The 27,796-nt window shown below is 28.3% G+C and overlaps 1 protein-coding gene across 1 annotated transcript in view; it reads right to left on the reverse strand.

Moving 5' to 3' along the window:
- Positions 1-474: 474 nt before the first annotated feature.
- Positions 475-27,796, reverse strand: part of LOC114124898 (uncharacterized) — a 36,285-nt gene continuing 8,963 nt past the window's right edge. The window contains exons 2-6 of the mRNA XM_050203546.1: positions 16,952-17,259; positions 14,816-14,972; positions 14,449-14,630; positions 9,464-9,718; positions 475-1,124 (exon numbers count right to left, since the gene is read on the reverse strand). Coding sequence (XP_050059503.1) covers positions 1,017-1,124; positions 9,464-9,718; positions 14,449-14,630; positions 14,816-14,972; positions 16,952-17,259 — 1,010 coding nt within the window. The 3' untranslated portion in view covers positions 475-1,016. The remainder of the gene's footprint in view (positions 1,125-9,463; positions 9,719-14,448; positions 14,631-14,815; positions 14,973-16,951; positions 17,260-27,796) is intronic.

The following is a 27,796-nucleotide window of genomic DNA, read 5'->3' on the forward strand; positions in this document are numbered from 1 at the left end:
AATGAATTTGGTATTTTTTCCTTTTTAACCCTAATAAAACCACAAGTTTATCAGGTGCTTCATCATTTCTAAACGAACGTTTTATCGTTCGATAAATTTTATTTTATAATTTTTGGGAATTTTTAACGTCATATTTCCATAATTTTATATGATAGATCATTTTTCTTGAAATTTATATTTCAGAGAAAATTAAATATTTTTATAAATATTTATAATTATTGTATATCGTTATTGAGGGTTTTTGTTGTCGTATAATTAGTGTAGAGTGCAGGTTTTCGTGCACGATGGTATAAAACAATATGTTTTTACATCACGTAATCCGATAAATTATTATTTTTTTTAAATAATAAATGTATTTTTGGTACTTTTTTTTATAAATCTACGTGTGTCTCGCCTACGTATTTTGACGATGATACTATTTTATTTTATCAATAACGACGATTTTTATTTTGGATGAAAAAAATAATACACTAATTAAAAAATTAAAAGCCTGAGACGTATAATTAATTAATAACACAAAATTTTAATAATTTTACAACTAGGATAGATGAAAGTCCTAACATGATGTTTTATCTGTTTAAATTCGTAGAGTAGTTGGTTCGAAGTACGCGTTTATGTTTTTATGTTATTAAATTATTATACATCAGTGGTTATGCGAGCATACTGCAGCTAGGTAGTTATATTAATACTTTTTGTTTAAAAGCATAAACAAAATAATAATATTAATAAAAAAAAAAATAATAATAATAATATAATAATAATAATAATAATAATAAAAAAAAAAAAATTAAAAAAAAAACAACATTGTTGAAGTGAACACTTCTTGCATACTTACTAATAATAATCGTATTATATTTACGACACATGCAAAAAATAATTAATGTTATATAAAGTTAATGAGAGGAATGATATTAATATTATGTTGCCGCTAACTCGATCACTGCTGTTTGATAGAAAATGGCTGTCGAGCGCGGTATTGGATATCACTTATATCCGTCATATTATTTGTTATTGTATTATCGAGGTACGCATGGCCTTATTCCTGATATCGAGATGTTTCTCATCTCTTGCTCCATAAAAACACCAGTGTACACTGGTGGCATCATTTGGGATTCCTGGAAAGGCTGAAACAAAAGGAAAAATTCGTGAGTATATTATCATATAAGATTTTTAGGGTAAAGTTACCACATAATATCTACCTAATAATATAATATACATAAAAAAGACAATGGCATGCATACATGTATGCGTATAAATATTAAACACACGCCTTAATATTATAATACATCTATCTTGGCTTTAATGTAATTAATTAATTAACAACTCAATAATATATTTTGCAAATCCTTTATTGCTTTCTCAAAGTGGATATATGACAGTTGTCGGGGCTCCAGAACTCAGGAGTCCTGACGCCCTGAATTTATTTCCAACTTTATACGACCCTGAGGTGGGGCAGCGATCATTGAAATATTAATTCTCACCAAATATCATGTAGTATCTGGTTATATTAAACAATACAATTTACAATTTATTATGTATTAATTATTTATACCTACCTATCTAATCGGTTAAGTTAAACATAAACATACTACAACAGTAGGTACTCAATAAGTCATTATACACCGTCTACCGAGATAGAAGACTCGAGTAACTGATCCATGCACAAATGCAGTTATGAATAGATTTTCAAAATGTATGATTATAATTTTAAATTTATATACTATCACAATCCATTAGCGCCTTCTACAATTGATCAGAATTGAATTTACGGGGTCGGACTATGAGTAGATAGGCTTTATGAGTTTACTCGATGCAAGGAACTTTAAGTCGGTTTTGTGGTGTGAGGGGGGAGGGGGCAGGCGCTAATAAGTAAAAAAATATAGAAGTCTATCCTATTGAATTGACTCAACTTGAACGCTATGACTGCTTACTATACCTTATTTGCTATAGATCTCTAGCTTAAGGCTGAAGCTATTATTATATTTACACTAGATATCCTATTTGACCTATCTTGAAAATATATTAACCTCGTGTACATTGGGCATATATATAATTACACCGAAGAGTGGCTATATAAACACGTGTGTATACAACGAGAAACAAAAATAATATAATATACGTACAAACATTATTATAATTTATACTGTATTATATTATACGCACGTGTACAGCGTTCAAGGCCACCGCATTACGGATCGGCAAAAATTTCGGTTAAACGGGTATTTTTTTTTTTTTTGTATACAAATACGCATTATTTTATTTATTTTTTTTATTTTGCAATTTTTTTTTTTTTTAATAAATAATCCGGGGGCATCGACTAAACCTCACTGCATGCATAGTGGTCGGCGTCCCGGAGTCGGTCCGGTGCAGTTTATCTATATTAAATTACAAGAAAAGGACGACTTATTCCTTAAACGTTCGCGACTTGTAGATCGTACATGCTACATAGTTTTATATAGGTTTATTAAACAGTGAACTCTGGTATGTGTATATATCTAATATTATAGATATACGTACGCACACACAAAGAAAATATCGAACCGAATATTTCTTTTATTGTCCTTGTTCTCAAGACGACTTTTTTTTTTAACCCATACGAAAAAATAAACAGTCCATGAATAAAACAACACCAGAACTCGCCAAAAATTTTAAATCCCGAAAGTAAAATTAAATTATACCCATTCAAATAGTATAACGCTATAACGCGTTCGTGTGTGCAAATTATAATAAATAATAATATACTGACATTGTACACGTATACATACGAATAAATGATAAAAAAATATCACAAAGACGATTTTACTATAATATTTTAGTGAAATAATATCGTGTAGAATAAAACGGGTCATATTAAAATATTATAATCGGCAACTTCGTAAAATAATCGAGAATGATAAAATATACATTGAATCCGTGACATTAAAATAGTTTCTTTTTAATCACACAATTTCGCAAGAAATTTATCTTAAATTGCGAATTGATTAAAATTCAATATGTAAATAACTCGCGTATATTATATGCATGGGAAAAAAAGGATTTCATCATTACCGCAAATATTTCTATAACGTACGCAAAATACAAACGCGCGTAAATCAAATTTTGCACTATACACAGCGAAGAGAAGACTAGAAATTCCGTATGGACTAATATACCTAATATATATATATATATATATAATGCAAATATACTGCTTCTTTGATTTAGCGCGTGTGTGTTTATTAGTAGTATGTTTTTTTTCGTTTGTCTAAGGTCGGAGTCGTTTGTCATTGAAAACGTGAAATTCCGAAACTTTTTCAGTCAATCTGCGACCAATATGGACGTACGGATACCAAATGAAATTTTTACTTAGAAATCCACTTCGCATTCACATATTATATTAAAATCGAGAAGAACACTGCATCGTAATATTACATAATGAGGCGTACATCCGTACCGGATGATCGGTTTACCGCCGTAAATATAAATATATTGTATTATTATAATCTGGTAGTGGTATATTATAGTAAGTAACCGAAATCGTTATATTATATTTTAAACAATTTAAACAACTATAAATAGTGATTAACCAAGCATGATCAAGCCGCGTTTTTCTTCAATAACGCAGTTATTTAAAATCTGATTTTTAGAATTTTTAAATATATTATTACCATAAAGATCTCGTGTTTTCAAATTATTGAGATTTCCGTATTTAAGGAAATACAAACTTTTGTTTTTCAAATTACAAGTAGAACAGACTTCATTCATAGTAAATTATTTGACAGATCATTTTTCTAAAAATATTGTTGTATTAGAATCAAAATTTAAACGAGTTGTTTTAGAGTTATATGACTTTGTGTACTTTTGTGGTAATAGGTATAGATCCGTGATAATGTGTTTGAAATTATTTGAGACCATAGAAATTCAAAAATTTAAAAATACGGTCTTTCAGTAAATATGTTTAAAAATTTCAATAAGCGGAATTTGAATAAATTCGTTATTAAAAGAAAAAAGAAGGGTTAAGGGTTAAGAGTACGGTGAATAATCCTATATATTATGTATTATGTCGATTCTTCTATAGGTACTTTTTGCTGGAATCTTTATTATTACGTCTTTTAAAAATATTGTATTTATGGTTCAGCTATACTATATTGATTTTAAATACCAATTAATATTATCGATGGCATATAATATGATATAATATACAAAAAAAAAAAAAACGTTTGTTTGAGTAACGTGATACGATCTTATCTTTTAATAATAACACTTTTGACGGTATAATACAACAGTATATTATATTTTACGGATAATTGAATTTTATATAGCTTTTAAATATTGTGTCCGATATAGATACCATTCTACCGATTATTATATAATATTATATCGGTGTGTTGAACGTTATATAACTGCAAGTTAAGTCGGCCTATGGGTAAAAATCTGTTTGATTTAAAAAATCGCAGTCCGACACCGAATCCGCCACACCCGCGAGCACGCACGTATGCCTAATTATATAATAAGTATAGGTGCTATACCTACCACTTAGCGGATATATTGTTTAAACAGTTTAATTGTGATCGATTGACAGAACAGGCGTTTCATTTTTATTCCCCCTTTATAAGGAGATAGTCATGCTCACGGGTAAGTTTGACGGACAGCATACATATACCGTATAAATTATAAATTATAATAATATAATTAATACCTATATACCTACATAATATATTATCTTTGCGTATGTTTTGAAATTTTGAGATAGATAGTAGAAATGTTTATTATAGTTTGTCGGCATACATATTCATTAGACCGCTCAGTTTCAATTATTAAGAGTTAGGAATAAAATTGTTATTATTTTTATTTTTCATTCAAATTCGAATTTTACACTGACACTTACCTACATATAATGTTAAGCCCAGAAACTGAGAAATCATATTGTACTACATTGCAGTGAGTAATTGTGTTCTGTTTGATTAATAATCAATGTATTTATACAAACGTTATGTTTCATTAATATTTTGCATTACTGTTATACTACTTATATTAAACATTTTTTTTTTTGCGAAGGCGGCGAAAAATGCATAGAACCACTTTTATAACTTATATCATTTGGCATTTACTAATCTCTATTGATAATTGATATCCTAAAATTGCCAACGATAACTTACTGTTACTACTATCTTACTATACAAATAGTTTAATATAGTTTACATAATATATTTGATTGTAGTTTTACAAGTATAGCTATTGTCATTACTAATTATTTTGTATGAATATAATTTATTTATTTACAATATCTAATCTTATAAGTATTTTCGATTCGTATATTTTATACTTACCATGCAGTTATGCAGTTCAAAGTACGAGATGTTATGATATATCGTGTACTATTGCAATTTTAAAAATAGCATAGCATAGCATTTACATATTTACAACGGAATGTGAACATTAAGAAGAATTTAAGATCATAAGGAGGGATAACGATAATATTATTATAATATATTGCTAAAAAATATATGTGCAAAATTTTCGTTACATTCGAATTTTCTATAAGCAGAGCCAATAATTGTATAGTTTATTTTGTGAGCTTGAATATTGCCGGTTGATTGACCTATTATCAAACTTAAAGTTAAAAACGTTATCTGTGTTCTTACGTTGGATTATTTTACAATACCTATTTAAATTTTAACCAAAATATTCTGATAATTTTTAAATTACAACAATGCATAATGTATTATAAACACTCATAACTTGAAAAATTGAAACGTTTAAAAAATCCATCGTATGTATGAACACCACGGATAAAGTTCTTAACTATTTAAGTTTGATAATTGATGAATTCTCTGAAGCGCTTTAAACTAACGACACAACTACTTCTGAATGTCAATTTCGAGAGCGGTATGTAGGCAAGAGAGAGAGAGAAAACAAAAATATACGGTACGTTAATATTCTCTCTCTATTAACAACGCAATAGTTAAAAATGTTCATTATTGTTGTAAAAATAAATTGTTCGACCACTACAACTACTATATGCTTTTTTTATCTGGGGAAGATGTACCTCAACTGGCCCAACTCACATAGACATATAATAATATGTCCCACGTATGATTTCAAATGCTCCCTAATTTGTTTGAAACAACGCACTATAAGACTCCGGATTTCACAAGAAAACTATCGGTCAGCTTCTTCAGCCATTTATGCGATGCAAGTGATTCACAACACTACAAACACTAGTGACCGCCCTATCAGACGCAAAATCCAATGCGATCGTTCCCACGACGTTTTAAACTAGCCAATTCTACTGCATTAATTGTATTATGGTAATAAAAATAAAATAAAAAAATGAACGAAATTGTGTAAAATCGTTGTATCATTAATCTATTAAATATTAAGATCTAGTAATCTATAACTATATAATATGCATAATTTGATAAAAAGCTTTTTGATAAAAGAAAAAAGAAAAATTAACAACTCGAAGTCGATGATGACGATGCTTACGTATTTGACAAAACGAACAATCCTATACCCGCGATCGCAGTAGTTTGACGTAGGTACGCCCAACGGTTGTGCGTAGTCATTTGCTCTGCATCAGCGCGTGTGCATCACGTGTACCGCGATGTATATTATATGCCATCTAAATATACGAATTCAATCGCCGTGTAGGCGCGACATATGGTCGAAACATATATTATTCACATTGTGTACGGGAATAAAGGAGTAAAGGACAAAGCAAAGCAATAATATAATTAGAAATTTAACCGCAGAAAAAAAACTCGATTAGCATTGAGTTATAAGCGCAAAAAAAACTCAATACGAAACGATAAAAACGTCAACGAGAACATCGCGAATTACGATTTATCTATCGCGAAACACTGCTGCAGAAAACACGTTTTCGAGATGTCCTAATAATACAAACTACATAGTATTAGTTTCTTTGTTTAATTATTTAAAGTATACAGGGTTGTTCAAAACGATTCATCCGGTTTCAAACGCTTGTGTATTTTTAATTTTTACTTTTTAGGTTTAGAGTAGTAATATAATACGTTACATTAAATAAAATATAAAATAGGTAATGTTTAAAATTTGTTTAATGGTACCTATTTTGCGTGGCTTCCCTTGGTCAATGATCTAATCGGGACGATAACTCATTCCATGCACATCCGCTGTAATTGACCTGCGTTATTTTTAGGAGGGGGGAGGTTGTTTTAAGACGATCGGTGATATCTAACGATAGTTTGTACACAGAATTTTTTTTACATAATATCCCCAAAATAAATAGTCACATGACGTAAGATCAGGTGACCTAGGAAGCCAGGCGAAAAGCATCGGATGATTTATTTTGAATTTTTGAATAACCCTGTATAAGCATTAATTTATACGGATATACCTACAAACGAGAAAACGACAAATAAAAAAAAATATGATTCTGTTTTTAGGTGTTCCCGCACATACCTATATTATGATCAGAATCTATCTAAGTTGATCTCGGTAACTCGGCGGCAACGCTGTATGCCGACAAATGCGCATTTGTCCCACACCGACATCGTGTAATGGTTGTATGGTTTCGTGTGTGATTAAAATTTATGTCCATTATACGCAGTGAAGTAAAAAATGTTATCGTGAGAGTACCTACCTTATGTATCACATATATATATATTTAATATTTATATATACATCGGGTACTTTTAACTAAAGACACTTATTATTTTGAAAACTATTAACGTTTTTGAAATTGTTTTATATAATTTAAAGTCATTATAAAACCACATTTTTAAAAAAAATCACTTATTTTCTACTAATTTGTTTTACCGTTATCATTTTAAAGTTTTTACTTTTTTAAATTACAATATAATGAAATATTTTTAATTTATTATTCTGTTACAGAATATTTTATTCATCTGTGTATTTCATAAAAAAAAAATAATTGGTTTTCTAAAAAAATAGTTATAAATTATAATTAATTATTTAGGTGTAATAATTATTTAAAGTTCATATAATCCAGAGTACTTCAGTTAAGTTGTACCTCTGTACACTACAAAATGTTGGTCCACTCATCTATACTTTTAAAGTTATAACCAATTAACTACTTCTTCTATATTTTTATTTATTATTATTCTTAGATATATATTTGTTGTCATTTAAAAAATAAAAATTTCAAGTGATACCGATTAAAAAGGATAAAGAAATGTTTTTTAGTAATAGCACATGACGTTGTAAAAAATATTTTTAAAAATATTAATAGTTTTAGAAATAAGGAACTATAGTGTTTTGTATTAAAAAAACCACCCAGTAGATATTTACATTAACGACTATACCAAAATGGATGTGTCTGTAAGTATGTGTTATAGAAGAGAAAACGCAGTAGTACGTGATCCATCGTTTAGGTCTTTGATTTAATATTTAATTACACTTTTTTTTATATTCTTTCTATATGATGCGTATTCGAAAAATAATCTTTTCGGTGTGACCGTGTTATCAAATTTCATTTTAACCGCGTATAAATGTCAATTATATTATCATATACTCGTGCTTCTAAATTTTAATAATATCGTCAGCGTATTTTAAGTTTAACATAGACATATCAATAAGCAGTAACAGGTTTTTATTGTATTCCGATGCAACCAATAGTTTAAGAGATTTTCATATGCATTTTATCAACATCTTGTACACATATATTATATTATATACCTTACACTCAGCCATACCTTATGAAACGCATTCCCACTTTTTGGTGGTCAGTGTAGTTTTGCTATATTTTATTTTACTTAAACGTCTTAAACTAAGACAAACAAATTATAAAAAAATATATAATATGACCTGATGTGTTAAAAACTTGTGTATTCCATGCGCTATACGCGAAGGGCGATGGAGAAGAACCTATTCGAATACAATCTCAAAAAATGTATGAATTTTCAGCGTACACTTAAAAATATATTTTTAAAAGTATCGACTTTCTTAAAAACAACGTTAAAAACTAAAGTGTATTTATGGTTTTGAAATAAATAAAGTGTGAACACGTTATAAAAAAAAAAAAATTATGGTTTTAATTTTGTTTTTATAACTGTAATATGATAAAAATTTTAAAAATAACAGAATCTATAATTTGTTCTAGTCATGTTTTGGTACGCCGATATAACTGCATTTTTATGTATATTTATTAAAAACAATCGAATCAGACGTAAAATGATCTGCTTATAATAATAACACGATTATTATATAGAACCATTCGGACATTTGTTTACTTTCACACCGCGTACAGCCTTACGTAATATATTTTAACGATAGACATTATAGTATCAAATGTTTAAATTTAGTATTTAGGTAGAGTCCCTATTTTGTTTTTAACAGTAATTTTGCGCACTTTTTATAGTGTCATAGAATATCTTAATGAACATTAAGCATTTAAACATTCAGTTTTTTCCACTTTTACATCCCACTTCTAATAATCTCCCGATCCAAACACTGCATTTGTGTATACGAGCTGACGACTCACCTTGATGTACTCTGACAGACAGGCGGTCCTGCTGGACTCTCTCATGTACGCGTTGAAAGTGTGCCTGGGTGTCCAATCGTCCATGCTAGTGGTCGGTATGATCATGACGTTTTCGACACGACGACGCTGGAACTGGGCGTGCAGCGCCAACATACCGCTGTAGCTCTGGTCGACGAACACGACCACGCGGCGCGCCGAACAGTGCGATATGTCGTGCAAGAACTCCTTGGACGTGTAGATCTCGTCGCTTTCCACCTGTGGAATCGAGAATTTTCGATTATTATGACTGATGTAAGCATGTATAATAGCTATGTATGTATAATAATATAACATGCAGATTTCAACTACGGAGAGGCGGCTCTGTCGGCATTATTATACCTAATATATTATAATCATTTCGGATGTGTTCAGCGGTATTCGGCCGGCAGTAAAATATTATGATTTAAAATAATATTCCGAGGAATATCTTATGGTTAAAAAAAAACACGTACATACTACATGGCATTCAAATTAAGTTTACCCTAAACAACAATATACATCGTCCGAATTAACCCATGTCCCACATAATTAACCCGAATAATAACGGTTACATAAGGACCTGAATGTTTGTTGTTACAGTGCTTGAACAATACCGAGTATACATTCTGCATAAAGGAAACCTGAAATCCGAGTATTGAATTCGGGTACAAAGCCCTTCGATCATATAAATCAATAAATACCTTACATATTATATACATTATTGTTAGTCTATTTATCTATATTAATGCACACATTTTAATGACTCAGAAACTACTCGTGTAAATTTTGATTTATATATTACCTACATTAACATTTTCAAAAAAAAAGTCATACCCTTAAAAATGGACAGTAAAAAATGACGGTTTTTATTTCATATAGAAATATATATATTCATCATCACAAGAATGAAGAAACGCCTTAAATAGTATAAAAATCCCAAAAATTAAAAAATATAGATTTTAATTATATACTTCAATAACTATATTTTTGAACATCTGCAGTTTTGAAATAAATGCATTATTATTAAATAAAATGTATACATATTCAAAATGTATGTTACACCAATTTTATCGTATTAATATTCAAAACAGAAAATATATATACTCGTATATTACAAATGTTTTTGAAAAATATCTAAAATGACATTTGTACATTTTATATTTTTAATAATATATTTTAGTGGATGGAGAAAATTATTAATTTATATAAAATTCTATATTTGAAAACGATTTAAAAATTAAATTTTGATTAAACGCTTGATGAAGTATACAACGTTTTAAATGATAAATTATTAAGAACTTACAAATACGGTGGCGCTATACAGAAGGGTATAGTGTAAATAGATATTACGCATTAACACAATAATTCAACGTGAATAGACTATACGCGTTTAAGAAACGCATTTTGTCGATTAAAATCGGGTTTTTATGGAAACAAAACGGAGTGTGCTGGGAACGAAGATTCTACATACTAGAAATAATACATAATAGGTACTACAAAAAGTTGACTTTCATGAAAATATTTTGATACACCTCTTCGTTATTTAGAATATAGATCTTTATCTATGTTTAATTTGGAAATAATATTTTTAGAGATAGAGTAGATAGGCAATAAATAAAATTATAATTGTCGTTTGATATCGATATGTATAGTATTATACACATGTGTGTATAATAATAAAAGTAATGCGTAGTATATTCATGCAACATCGCTTTACATGTATATAGTTGCATAGAATCAAATATTGTATTTTATTTTGAATTTCAAAACGGTTCTAAAACAAGATGAAAATAATTACTTCGAAAGGTCCTTAAAGAATTTTATTTATTTATTAAATAAGATCTAACAACATAGTACATTAGTTTTATTGTTCATATAAGACATACAATTTTATCATTCTAATATATGACTGAAAATTATATCGATATAATAATACACAGTTGATCGCACTATGCGGACCTTGGAATGAATAAGTTAAAAATGTACGAAAGTAAAATGAATTGATTCATTTTTTGTTTTCTGTCAATTTATTATTAACTTCGTTTATATTTTTAATGAATTTTAATTAGTAATTTCAATAGCCTATATTGGCTATTTCGATTAGATATTTCTGACTTCTATGTAATGATTTATTCAATGAAAACACTTAACAGTTTATCACTAATAGCTCAATTTACTTTATATATATATTTTTTTTTTAATCGCGTAACTGTTTACTTGACCCATAATTTAAAACACTCTTTTTTTCTATCGATGTGCCAGTAAATAAAAAAAAATGTATAACAATAATTTATCGAGATGTCCATATTTTGTTAGCGTAATTATTGTTATTATAATTAAGTACTTATATTAGTAATAAAGTTAATGTTTTTATCTCGAATTGAACATAATGTCGGCACTTTACACGATGTATGAAATAAAGACTCAGTTTTTCTAGTATTTTGCATGCGGTAGCGTTGTTTGTCATTGCTGCGATACGATATAGCGACAAATTTCGCACGTCTATGCGATTATACAATAATAATTATAAACTATGCATACACGTGATAAGCGGCATGCGAAACAAAAGTTTGAGAACCTCTGCAGCAATAGATCATTATTCATTGTTATAGAGGGCATCACGACCGCTCGAACTATTTAACGACTACACATTATGACACGTCTTATTAGTTTACTGGTTAAGACAGTAGACACGTACCTTATGGTTTTTTTTTTTGGCAAAGTCAATTCGTATAAAACGCGCATTTCTTACAATAGTTATATCCGTCCCGTCTATATTGTAATAAAGTATATTTGCCTACAATATAATATATAGATACAGCACGCGTGGCCATGCGTAGGTAATGGTTTTTTAAATTCATCCAAAAATTCGTATTAGTACGCGCGCGATGAATTATTATTATTGTATTTTATTATTATCCGATCGACTTGGCCATTTCACAATACCACCCAACTACAACCGGCGGTGTATAAAATTCGTGTCGCCACGATTTATGTCATCGAAACAACTCGACATATAGTTGGCCTAGCTAGGTATTATTACTATATACCTACCTACAATATTGGGTAGGTACGGCCCACACGAGACCGCATCGTTATAAGAAGTTTTACTAGTTAAACGACTTTTTTTTTTTAATTCAAACATATTATTATTTGTTGAAATACTTATTTCACGATACCGCTTAATCGTAGGTAACTACTGCATGATTATTACGATGGAGTAATGCGGAGTACTCATCGGCTATAGATTTGGAATTTTGGCCTCAACAATATTCAGTTACCTATACTACTTCAGTAAAAGTTTTACTTTTTATTTCGATAACAGTTACAGTACTTACCTAACTATAATATAAACTATACATATAAAAAATATAATATTATTATAAAAGACAAATCCGATTAGGTACCGACATAAATCTAAAATTAAATTTATTTAATCGTCATTGTGATTAAAATACGTCGGCACATTTAAAGTGTACATATCATCTTTTATATAAGAAATATTAGAATAATACTAATTACCTATGTTTATGTACCTACTTGTATTGTACTATTATAATCACCCCAAGGTTTATTCGTCTGAACTTTATTTTATTATTTTATTCAATATTCTTCATTACCTATTCATTATTTTTGTTTTTATGTTCATTCACTCTTTTACAGTTTCACGTTACCGATGTACTTAAAAATTCGTTTACGGACCGCGTGTGATCATCTGCATGCAAACAATACTCACGCATACAATAAAATTTCTATTGCCAGGTACAGGTTTTTCACTATTCAATTAGCTGTATACAAATCGGCAATGTTTATTATGTACAGAGTGATTAACCAAGTATATTAACCCCCATTTTTTCTGTTTATATGAATCAGTTCAAATTCTGATTTTTGAAATTTTTAAATATACTTGAAGACTATATAATATTTTTAAATTCTTGAAATGAATTGAACTATCAACTGAGTATCAAGAAGTGTCCTGTGGTAATTCAAATTTCTGTTTTTCAAATTAGAGCTCACTTAATTACTGTAAATTATTTAATAAATTCATTTTTTTAAATTTTGATGTGCTTAATAAAAATCGATAACAAGTATAGTTTTTCAGTTATTTAAATGTTTATATTAAGTATATAACAGTCCTTCAACTTAAAAAATATAACATCACTCGTTCAAATTATTATACTAATATGTCAAATTTTTTAGAAAAAATATTTTAAATATACCTACGAATTTTAGTAATATTAAAAAATTTCAAAAAATCAAATTTGAATAACTCCATTTTTGAAGAAAAAGTGAGGCGAGCATGCTTAGCGTATCACCCTGTATACATATTTATAAATATGCAGTAGCGGTTATTTACTATAAAATATATTATAATAGCCGGTATAATTTTATATATATTATATTATGCGAATTGTAAATCACGCGTTGTATTGTTAAAATTTTCACATGAATTTTTTTTTGCAAATCCTTTTCCAATTGCACAATATACCTAATACATGCCGTATTTATATATAATACCGTATCCGTAATTTAAACCTAAACTTAATCATATGTCTTTAAAAATAGACAATTTTATGGTTTTTTAGAAATTATTTTAAATTATTATTTGAAAAAAAAAAAAAACAATTATTTAAATCTGATAATTTTTAGTATTTCTAAGAGGACTGAGAATTTTTCTTGCTTAAAATCATTATTTTAAACATATTACACCGTATCAACCTCTATCCTAGTGCCATAGGTACATAGGTGTCGGGCATCAGATTAGTGAAAAAGTATTATAATCATGACTGTAAGTAAAATATAAAGTATAATTTTAAGATTTTGAGACCAGAAGAAAATTTATGAAATAAGCACCAGCCCTTTATAATACCGTTTTCATGTTATTTAATAGGTATGACATGATTGTATTTATGTAGACCTGTATATTATTATATCATATATGAACGTATTTCTGACAAGTGACTCACAATTCCGTTGCCATTGGCGTCCCAGAGTATCGCGTTTCCATCTCTCCTAGCCGGACTGGACAAGTACAGGAAGAACGTGTCGGCGCACCGTGAAGCGCTACAGACACCTTTGATGTATCTGCGTATGTTCAGCTTGTCGGCCGGTTCAACGTTGTTAAACGTCGTCGAACTTACGGTGCCGTCTAAAAACATATATGCACAAGGAAAATGTTATAGTTAGTACAATACGTAGACAATTATAATATGTGCCAAGTACAGAGAACGGTAGTTACATCTTTATGCTATAATATTATAATATGATTTATCGTTATGAATTTTGAATATTTATAGATATAATACGATAAAACACGATAAAATAAGTACTCACCGTCGTCCATGCTCATATTTATGCCGTTTGCGAAAAACGTCCGAATGTTATTCTCGGCGTATCCCCAGGAAATGAGTCGGTCCTTCAACGACATCAAGTCGTTCATTGTTACAAAGTCAGCCATGTTCCGGCTCCAACCGCCAAACAGCATTACAGCCTTCAAAAAATTAAATTTATACGTTACGTTGATTATGTTGTACGATGTTCGATTTCATAATTGCATATTTTTTATTCTTTAATTATTTCGAGTACTTATAGATATGATAGATTATAGATATATTCGTGTGTCTAGATAATTAAGTTGATCGTTCTGCTCGTTGTTTCTATGCTCTATACTTCTAATACGTTTTATTTTAAGTTTTAACCTACATCTCGGAGGTGAGTTGAAGGTTGTTTTTGCCTCAACTTAAACTGTGGGTGGGTTCATCAGGGTGGCGGATGCTTAAAATTGTAGATCAGAAAATTTGGGCTGAACTAATGACTAATAAAATGTGTATTACGTTTAACCTACTGTAGTCTACTTTACTAGGTACTTCTAAACGTGATGAAATAAACAATAGTGGTTTATATTATGCTTCTGAGTTTTTCAGATGATGTGTAGGTAATTGCCTGTAATCAGTATCTACTATCTACTATTGCATATATCATGTTTAGTTCATATTCAGCACATTATTTGGTCTAATATTTTTAGCAGAATGGAAATATTGATATTTTTATTATTTTTAGATTAAGTATTATTTCTATAGTCTGAAAGATAACGATTGAGCGTAACGGAATATTAAAACAAGTAGGTAGTTAAAGAAAAATTATTAATGTACTATTATAACTATACCAACTACGTATATTGGGCCTATTCAAAGTCCTCAAAAATATTCAGTTACTACTTATATATAATATTACCAAATGATAATTGTTTCAGTTGGAATAAGTGAAAAAAAAAATTAAAAGAAATAGCAGGTACCTTAGTATAAAGGATTTTTGGGCCCTCTCACTTAAAAAAAAAGTTCTACAAATAATAGGTAAACTGTAATTTAATGACTCCTCTTCCGGTAAGAAACCCGATTCCTAAGAATAATTGACACCAAAACGTGCGAGTGGTTTTAATAACAATGTTTATTGGTCCGTTACATTATTATATGTTCAAGGCACATGTCCAGTACAACTGTATGAGTATATGATATATGTATACAGTACGATTTCGACGACATGTGCATCACTTACATAATATTATATGTATATAAAAATAAAAATGTTTACTGTGCACATTTTTTGTCACAATGGACTAAAAAATTCGAATACGATATGTACGTTAAGTGCGTAACGTTAGAACACTTTTATATTATTAAATTAATTATACGTATATATAATATTCCATCTTAGTGATTTATAACTGAAATAATAATTTTAATTTTAATATATTTAATAATTAAGTAATTTTAAACAAAATCAAATAAATATCGAAAATTGTATATTAATAAATAATTATAGGTATTGTATACATTTATATTTGATAATAAACTTAGAACTTTCGTGACGATTATATCACGCACTCAACGTGGATTGAAACATAGAGTTCGGAGTTGGCTTAAATAAGGAGAGGAAATATTAATAACGAATACCACTACCATATTCATATTTTTTTTTTTTTTGATAAACATTATTTTAAAACCATAATTTACAACACAGTAACAGACATTAGGTGAGAGGATAAAAAAATAATAAAGAAATAAAATAAAATAAAGAATCAAAATAAAACATTTTATTCATACACCGTACTTGCGAAATATGATTTAAAGACTTATCCAATTCATGGATGTAGGGTTGATAAAAAAATATCACGCAAGAAACGGTCTTTTGGAAAATCTTATATAATGAAATATAGGAAATCACAGTAATCTGTAGATAACTACTAGGCCTTACAATAGACAGAGTATAATATTATAGTGGTAGATTTCGCCGTAAAAATAATTTTAAATACACACGTTTGACATTTTTGTTGAAGGATAACATTTTAATTTTTTTCTTTACGAGTAACTATACTGTTGTAGGGAATAATAATAATTACTACAATATTATTGTTGTAGTACGCCGAAACGATTTTGCTTAATAAAATGAATATTGAACTATGTCATTTACCTGGTTAACCGGTTTTTGCGCCAAACACTTGTAGTTGCCTCTGGTGCATCCCCTGTTGTTAGTCTTTAGGTGGTTGCATTCATCGGACAGTTCAGCGCCGTCGTCCCGGATCCGCGGGCAGTTCATCAAGAACGTGTCCTTGCTGTCTACGCACTTGAGTAAGTTGTCGGCCTGCAAACGGTCGCTCTTGGTCGGCACCACCATCGGCAGAAACTTGACCTGACAGTCCCACGACGACGTCATCGGACGCTCGTTGCACCAGCGACTGCGCACCATTTGTATGCATGCTGTGGTGTTATCGCTCAACGCTAAACGGGATTGAAAAAAAGAAAAATCAACACACTTTGTCATAGTTCGTTACATTCGCACAGGCGTTCGTTATCACTTATTATTATTCTATAAAGCTTATTGACACAATATCGTCTAAACCGTAATTGGTAACTATATTTTATCACTAAATATACCGTCGTTCCATGGGCGCATAGTACATAAAAAGTAATTTCGAATTTTCAGTGTGTAAGTATACGTGGTCGTTGGGTTGGGAAAAGTCCAACGCGTTATCGAGTAAAATATAAACGTTAGTGAGTAATTTTTATTGATTGTATTATTAATTATATAATATGCATATTAAATTGTATGACATTAATGTATTGGTATGTGTGTGAAATACACCTAAGTAGGTAATTAACTTTGATTGTTATCCTCATATTATATAAGTTATATTAATTATTAGGATAACCTTGAGCTGAGTCTTGAATATCAAAAATGACATGAGTTGAATCCCGACGTATTTTATCAAGTATTATATGTTGTATACGTACGTTAGTTCCTAGCATATTTTATAGAGTTCACGAGTTAAAACCAAGCATATTTATTTGGAAAAATAGTTTGAACCAGTCCATCCTATTAGCGTTACCTACTTGGAAGTTTCATAAAATGTTGTTACTCTGATCAATCTGATCTATGCAATTATATAATTAGGATATTTTTTATTTTATAATATTTACATTAAATACATAGTTAATTTTTTTTACCCATGATTAATATTTCATTTAGGTAGATTAAATATTTACCAACACTATACTACGACGACCACCTGTTGTGATTGCGTGCTGGAAAAATTCTGCGATTCGAGTATTATCAAATTACTACGTGGACTCAATTCGAGTTTTCCCATTAATTCTGTTCGTGTACATTATACAGTTTCCTTTATAAATGTGATTTTTGTATTCATTATAATTATGAAAGTTATTTCACGGTTGCATAACGCCAAAAATTGGAAATGTTTATTCTTGTATACTATCTATTGAAATTTTGTGATACGTTGACATCAGTTATCTTACCACCTGTGCCTTAATACAAAGCACAAAGCACAATTAATTACAAAATGTTGACGATATAGTTTGAAAAAATATATACATGTACCTACGTACGGTTTTTACTTTGTGTTTTCGAAAATTATTATTTATACTATTACATACGCTAGGAAACCAGATCATGAATATTATTATGGTTGTCAGTAATCACAATACCTGATTTTTACCGCGTGGATTAATCTTGGATTTCTATCAGAACGCAAACTATTGCAGAAGTTTCCGTGTCGGTAAATTATATTCTATAAGCACGTCGTATACTATAATAAAGTTTTACCGCACATGACGATATCACATACTATTGTACACTATAATATATAACATCTAGTTCTAGATCCTAGACCAATAGGCCAAATTAATTTATTATTATTTCCGGCGTCGTCGTCGCCGTGTTCAAAGAAAATTTTCGAACAAATCAAACGAAAAGATATAGTACGTGATAGCGATCTTATAGTAAGTGAAAACCTGCCGACCAAATACGAAATAACATCGGAATACGATAAAGAACGATTAAATTATATAGTCCTAATCAAATTTAATTAACAGGTCTGCCGTGGTGGAAATCGTTCGACACGGCTCATTAATTGTGAATATAATTTATAGTATTCGACGGCTGCTATATGCGGTCGGGAGGCGAGAGCTGTTATACATAAGGTTGTTAACGACATCGTTGGTATGTACACAAGTACTGCAGACTAAGAAGTATATTGTATATACTAAGATATACGATACATGTATAAACACTGTACATGCGACGAACGCTTATTTTATTATGGCTGTAAAAAAAAAAAAAAATAACGACGCCTCCTCGTGATCTCGTGTATACATAACACTACCGATATAATACGCTTATAATATTATATTGGTATATACCTGATTTGAGATCGATACCGCGACGCGTGTTCTGACCGCTTATAATATCGCCACCGGTGGTGTTCGACCACCGCCGGCCGTCTAAATGATATATAATAATAATATAACAGCTATAATATTATAATAATATATTGATTGAAGATACGCGTTATGATAATATTATCGTGTTTTCACGAGAACAATAAGATATTATCGGTGTATTTCTTTTCTGGTGTATTAGCTGTCATATGGGTGTATCGTCAGTCGGTTTATTTATCGTTTAACAATTGAAACCATTGTAAAATGGTCGAAGCGATAAATCCAAACAGATTTTACCTAATCATTATTGTTTTTGAAGCTTTTCGTTTAATAAATTAGAAGCGACGGATATACGATAAGCGAGAAGTATGACGAATAACTTCGCGAGATCCGATTATTTATTTAACAGAAATACAGGCATGTTATATACTCGATAGTTAATTATATTTTGAAATAAAATCTGGGCCATATGGTATCAGAGAAAAAAAACTTGTAAACAATTATCGATGTTTAATGAGAGGCTGTTGGAGAAATAAGAAAATACTCTGTCTGGAAATTAATTTATAGACCTAATTAAATGGTTTCAAACGGTTAAATTTTGAATTAATATTTATTATTCTTAAAAAGATATACGTTTAAAAATATAGCTTAAAACATTAAAAATAGTAGCTATCCAAAAAATATAAGTGCATTATTATTTATTATAATGTGTGGTGAACTAAATTATTGAGGTTTAATCGTAACTTGTCAAGTCCAAGTAACTTATTACTTTAATAAAGTAATGATAAATATGAAACAAACATTTTAAATGAAATTTTAGTCATAATCACATTGGTAGCAGATTATTTGTACAAGTCCCGCTTAAACTTCATATGCTATTAAATTTATTACACTTCATAATGATGATCATCATGACGGACTTGTGTATTAGGGAAGCAGTGCAAGCAGAGCGTGTGTAAAGTGTAAACAGCCTCTGACCGATGCAGTTACATTTGAAAGTCCGGTCTGTGGTCAAGTCCAATCTGAGTCACTGTATACAACGCACTTATGCCAGACTACCATATCCTACTGTGGCTAATGATTTAATTTTAAAACAAATATTTCATAAAGTGGTTCGGTCTGTCCTTATAAATTCCTGACATTCAAAATTTCGAACTCAATAACAATAATGGCTCAACTGTGGTAAACTTAAAAGTTAAATATAAAAAAAAAAATGTTACTGCACAAGATATTTAAATACAACCAATGTTTGACAATCTTATCTAAAGCTTTTAGTCCTTATGCAGTCTATACTCGATACTCCACTTCTAATTTTTATTGTAGATAAAATATAACCAAAAATAAATAATTTTCATGTTTAACATGACGTTTTAATAATCCATAGTAAAACCAAACTTTTCGGATAATACAATTTAAGTATAAAATATTATTCTCAACAATTTACAACAAATAAAATATTAAAATATTATATCATATTATTGTTATTACTTATAATTATTCAATAAATATTTTGAAAAACTACAATCAGCTTAATATTAATCAAAAATAATATTGAAGTTATTTACATAATTACATATAATATTATCTTTGTGCTATTACTCAGAGAAAATAGACTGGTAAAAATGTTTGCTGCACTTGACCTACAGAATCCTATAATGCATGTCTATATGACCATTGATCATAATTGATAATAATTTAATGGGCGATTAGAAATTTCAAGTCTATCGATGATTTAGATAAAAACTATGAATTACAATTATTTATTATATTGTATTATAATAATTATCAGCTGAAACGAATATTGTTTATTGCGTGTAACTTACGTGTATAATTATTGCCGAATTGTTTATGGGTCAATGAATTTTTATGCGACACCTCATCTGATATTTTACAATAAATTTCACTTAAAATGATAATAATTGAATATGAATTGGTAAACGTTATTGAATATATTCCTGTCTAGACATCAAATGTATCCGTAAAACTATTTAATTAAACGGTTGACCTTTAGCGCGTTCTATAAATGTTATTTTTACATCATTTAACGTTGATAATATGAGTAAAATACGATTGCGTACGGCGCTTATCGGCGGTACTTTTTTTATAACACCATTCATTATGTTTAATTTATTTTATTTAATAACAAATTTCACAATTTATTTTCTATAATATACCTAACAAAATAAAATAATTGTGTCTGTATAAAACAAAATCCAAACAGTCAAGACAATTTTCATAAAATGTACAACCGTCAATCACGTAGTAATGACTGTTGGCCAACTAACACAAATAGTAATTTAAAATGATTTAATGAAGATATAAGTTGAAACAATGATAAAAATTTGATGAACCTCAAGAGGTAGGTATTCATAAAATATAACTTTATCTGATTTAAAACGCATACAAACTTCAATTAAATTATTTAATAATTAATATAAAATATATATAAATGTTTTGATATAGGTATTTATTTGATTTATTTTTCTTTAGTTATCATTCATATTTTAATATTATTATTTCACTACAATACTACTAAGTATTTTTTTATAAATTTTTATAATTTTTAGATACAATCTGTACTTATAGTTACAATGCATTTTTAATCAAATTCCATTTAAAATTTTTTTTTCAAATAAATTGTTTAACAATTATTATTACTTAACTGCATTATTATGGAACTGATGATTTAATGAGTAAAATAGAAATTAATTAATTTTTACCCATACAGTATAGTTTGATCTTTTTAAAGTTGACAAAATAATTATTTTTAAGTTAACATAATTAGAAATTTGACAAAAGAAAAGCATAATTTAGTACGCAATCTTAGCATATTTGAGAAATGTCTTTGTTATTTAATAAGTAATATACACTCAATTGTATTTTCAAAAAATTAAATCGTACTCAATATTTGTTAGTTGATTATTTAACGTCATATTATCTGGATTATAAAATGTTTTCAAAAACTATATCAACCCATCCAAATTACTCCGATGCTATCTAATCAATTCTAATGAAACATCTTTTATAATTAAAGGAAACAAATAAATATTATAGTATATCTTTAAATTTGTATAAAATAAAAAATGTTATTTACACACGTTTTTATAATAATATAAATTATATATAATATGTAATAAAATTATGTTCCGTGTAGGTACTTAAGTAGGACGTAGATGAACATATTACATTTTTATTATGTCTATCGTATTTAATTTATTATTATGTCTACAAAATTTGATTACGTTATCGGTAAGTCTTGTGAAATACTATGATACATTAGAAATTTATAAAATTAAAAAATAATGTTTTTAACAATAGGTATTTTAATTATTAGGGGTTTGATACCAATAGTTTGTATGAATGTATATTATGTTGCCTATCAAAATCCCGAAGTATGTTATATCTTTAAGGTATATAAAAAATATAAGAAATAAATTCAAAATTGTAACGTCAGCCTGATGCATATCGCGATTTGCAATTATATTTAAACATAATATAATTTAGCAGAAATTATTTATTTTATTGTATAGAATTATTAATTATGATAAAGCATAATTAATTTTTAGCCGCACAAAATAATTAACCTTAAAAAAATATGTACATGTTATTAGTTAAAAATAATCGGTATATTTACGTAAACATTTAAATAATTTTTTTTCGTTATGTTAATTTATTTATATAATAACCTAATCCTAAAATAATCTATGTCGATATTAGTTAATGATTATATAGTTCATAATGAATCATTAGTGATAAATGATAATATTTGTATATATTAATAAATTAATAAGTTCATTTAAAATTAAAGTAAAATGTTTATAAATATCTATTTAAATTTAATTTAATACACATTAAAATATATAAGTAATATAAAATTTATAATAATATAATATATAATATTTTTTTTAGCATTTATTAGAATGTATACATTATGAAGTAACAATTACAATAAGCATATGAACATAAAAAATAGAAAAATAATATTTATGATAAAAGGAAAGTTACTAATTTGCAGCAGTAACACTCGGTCTTATATATAACATATAATTATTAAAAATATTCTAAAATTTTCACTAAAATGATTAAATATAAAATATCTGTATGTATAATCTTAATATTAGTATAATATTCTTCTGAAGTATTCATTAGTTGTAGGCAACTATTATAATTATTATGCTTGTAAAAACATTTAAAATGAGGGGATCAATCGAGTTTAACAACTATAAAATGAACGTAAATTTACCTTTACCAATAAACTTTACCAAGCTCACGTCTCTAACCGTACAATCATTAAATAAACAGATATATAACATATCACATTATCACACATGAAATAACTCTATAGCAAAAGAATTAAATAATAAGCCACATAATTCGCTTTAACTATGTTCGCTAAAATTGCATATATGTTTAAAATTTAAATAAAAGTAAGTGAGGGAATTAAGATTTTATACCTAATGTTTTGAACTTTAGAAGTTAGTTCTTCCTTCTAGAAATTCAAACTTTAATAACAATAAGATATGTCGTAGCACACATATCAGTTTGACAGTAAAAAGGTTAACAATTCTGTTATTGACTACGTATGATTAAATTTGATTTGAAAATCAGAAAAAAATATGATTGTGTTGATGATATAGTTTTAAATCTTCAATATGTAATTTAAAATATTTTGAATTATAATTAGTCAAAAATATATTGTATTGATCATTATATATTGTTATGCCATAAATATTAGCTTAGTCACATCGTAACTTTCTCTATAAAAAAAATTGACCGGCAAATTAAGTATATCGACAATATGTGTAATACATAAGGAATACAATATTTTATATAAATTTGTCTGGAAGAATAATTTGCGAAGACATTTTTTGATAACAAGCAAGTCGACCGCAGTGATATAATTGTACAGCATTTAATATATGAAAAACGTATATAGAACTTAAAATTTGAAATATTTAAATAAAAAACTTTTGACAAAATGATCACTATAAAATAATTACACAGATAGCTAGCTGCTAGCATGCATTTTTACTACGTTATGCATATTATAGATCTATTATTTATACAATGGATTAATAGATGAAAAGTCGAATAGGTGTATTTGTAATTGTAGGTAGTAGTATTGAGGTATACGACGGTAAAAAATGGAAATAATACGGGGGGCGATCCATTTAACGTAAAACGTTCCGAAACGTTTTTGAAATACATACAGCTTAGACTTCATATTTTGAAGCATATTTCATTCTATAGAAATTAAATTCCGGATAAGTAGCTTATAAGTTATGTGTTTTCAATTTAGACGAACAAAGTAATGGACAAATACGAGTATTTTACAATTTTACCTAGTATATAGGTACACCTCACCACTCTACTCCGCTCTGCAAAGCTTTAAAATAAAGTAAATATTGTCAACACATAAACTAATCGTTGAAAATTCGATTTTTCTACATCGGAGTATTTCGAAAATATTCCGATTGGTAATTAATTATTTAAAATGTATGTTGTCATTAAATAAATGTAAAAATAAAAACTATATATTTTTTTATAAAAATGTTAATACAGATATTGAAATAACGAGTGTCTCATATTAATCATGGATCATTCGGTATTGTTGTAATTCAACAATTTACGGGAAAAGAAAATTGTATCATTGATAGTAGTATTATTATTGCGCACGTGTGATTTAATATTATCTACGTGTTACGATAGGAACGCGTGAACTTATTGTATATATTAATAATATAATCAAGGTGGATATATATATAATATATAATATAATATTATATATATAGAAGTAATCAGTTCGGATACGGACGTCGTGCGTGGAGATTATTTTACGGCGTACACATAATACATTAAGACCTGCATATAAAAGGCAGTGCATAAGTAACGGACGGGGCACATAATATTATTATAAATTTATAAATAATATATTTTGTACATCTGTGCGCGTACCGTGTATTATGTCATGCTATATATACATAGGTACATATTACAGCGGTATATTATACACATTTATTTATGCACAGCATATTATTATTAGGTAATCTATTACTGTACGTATCCATACACGTTGCATTATAATGCGCTGGAAGGGGGGAGGGAAGAGGTCTTATGTGTTATTATTATCATTATTAAAATATTATTATGGGCGCGAGTGCGCGACAAGGCGGCAGGTGATTTCCGTGACGTCATCTGGTCCGCGCCGCCTCCACCACCTATATAATATAATATAGCTTCTGTCGGCGGCGAGGATCAAAGGAGCGGCATCTTATCGAGTTCAAAAGAAATTACACGCTAAACAATTAGAGTACTCTTCGTACACAGATAATATATTATATTATTATATTATAAGCCCCACCTTTGTATTATTTCAAGGGTAACCCAACTGGTTTTTATTATTATAATCGTCATCATAATTATCATCATCATCATCATCATCATCATAATCATGGTTATCGTGTTTCCCTCGTATGGGGCCCAGAGTCCAGGCTAAGGGTTTAAGAGCAGGACTAGCAGGAGGTAGTTGAGTTTTTCTGGACAAACTAGAAAAACTGCAGTATAATAACCTTATATAATATTATAATCATAAATACTGTTTCCGCACGATAGTTACGACAGGAAATAGTTTTCGGAAAAATAGCAAAACGGATATCGCGACTCGTCGACGACAACAAAAGTCTATGTGTGAGTAAAAGAAATTTTGAAAAACTTTACCGCAAACGTCATGATGTATACTTCACAAAGTTTTAAGTATCTATTTTTGGAGTTTGTCTATTGATGATTTTCGTAATACAGCTAGACCGGAGTAAACCTTGATGCGAAAATTATCATAGAAATTTTTAATAGTAAGTTAAAACAATCGTATTGACAGTCTAATTCTGAAAACGGAAAAGAAAACATTGACTTTGTAAAACATCCCTAAATGTATGAATAAAAAAAGAAATAGCAACAATCGTTATAATATAAGACGCAAAATAACTGTATAATTTACATAAAAATTAAAAGTAGTATTTACAGTGACCATCGTAGAAGAATTTTGGGTTTGGTTATCTTAAGATTCTATGCGATGAACTTTTGACAGCCGCGTGATAAATTGCCGAGAATTGAAATGTTTTTTTGTCAATAAAACCTAAACCTATTTAAAATATCGAAAACTACAACCGTATTTTTTCAATCTTTAAGTGAATTTTCAACAATTTTTACATATTATATAATATATATTCTATTACGGGATTCGTATTATATAAAGTATTACATAATAATATATTAATACAAAAAATTCTATATTTTTGGTAAGTTATAGGGTTTCAGTTTTCAGTGAATTTCTGCAATTTGTTTGCCACCTACATGTACTGTACCATTTTTTTACCTATATGAGTTAAATGTATAAATGTATATGAGTATACGTAGTTTATCTCACTAGTGAGTATCAAATTACTAGGATAGTAATCTGAAGAAGAGAAAGATCTGACGAATGTATAATATAATTACGTAGTGAAGATGATTATAATTTACGAAGATACAGTGAATTATTCACTTGTCAAGTTCTTCGGCCTAAAGTGTAGTTTTTTTTAAATGTTATCGGAAAAAATTTATTAGGTAGTTCATTTGAATATATTGTTCTCAATTGGTAGATGTGCTGTAAGCCTTTAATAGTATCTACGCATAATATTATACGTGCCTATAATATGTAAATAATGTGTAAAAATGTAAAATAATCGTATAGACCTATGGGCCATAGTGATTAAGAAAATAAATAAATACATCATAACGTAATTAGAATGATGGAGAGTGATGTATCTGTAATATTTACTGTTTTAAATTTTAGGAAATTATGATATACATCAATTGCATTATAATATTATTTTAATTGATTTTCACCGTCGACGATATTTCCATTGCACATATATTAAATAGTAATATTATAAGTAATTACCTACTCATATACCTTACGTGATGATAGCCAAACCAAATAGAATCCGTGTTGTTTTTTATACACTCTACACATTCAATGTAGGTAATACAATATTATTATTAATAATTCGATACACGGATACACGATGTTCAATATCTATTCTAATTATTATATAAATCTGAAGAGTACTTATGTTTGAACGTTAGAAAAAACTTGACCGATTTCAATAAAAATTATATATAAATAAACTCATTAATTTTTTAACCCCTATATAGATTTCTAAAGAATAGCTCTCACGTAAATTCTGATTTGCCTCACAAATGTAGAATTTTTTTTGTTTATATGATATTATGTAATACATTATACTTGGTAAAAAGCTTCAACTATAGAGATTTTTAACATTAATTAACTTTTAATAATATATTATAAATGACCATTGATTACAAAAATAAAATTTAAAAATACGTATATATATTGTATAGTCTAACTGAACCTTCATGTATTGTTACGAATCTTTTTTTTTTAAATAAAATAAAATTTAACCTCATGTTTACTATTTAAATATACAACAAAAGCAAATGTCCATATGCTTATAGCTTAAAGTTTGAAAAATTATTTGATAGATTTTGACAAAAAAGTTTAAAGTGTAGTTTGAACTACGTT

Source organism: Aphis gossypii, chromosome 3, assembly GCF_020184175.1.
Source record: "Aphis gossypii isolate Hap1 chromosome 3, ASM2018417v2, whole genome shotgun sequence".
Lineage (NCBI taxonomy): Eukaryota > Metazoa > Arthropoda > Insecta > Hemiptera > Aphididae > Aphis > Aphis gossypii.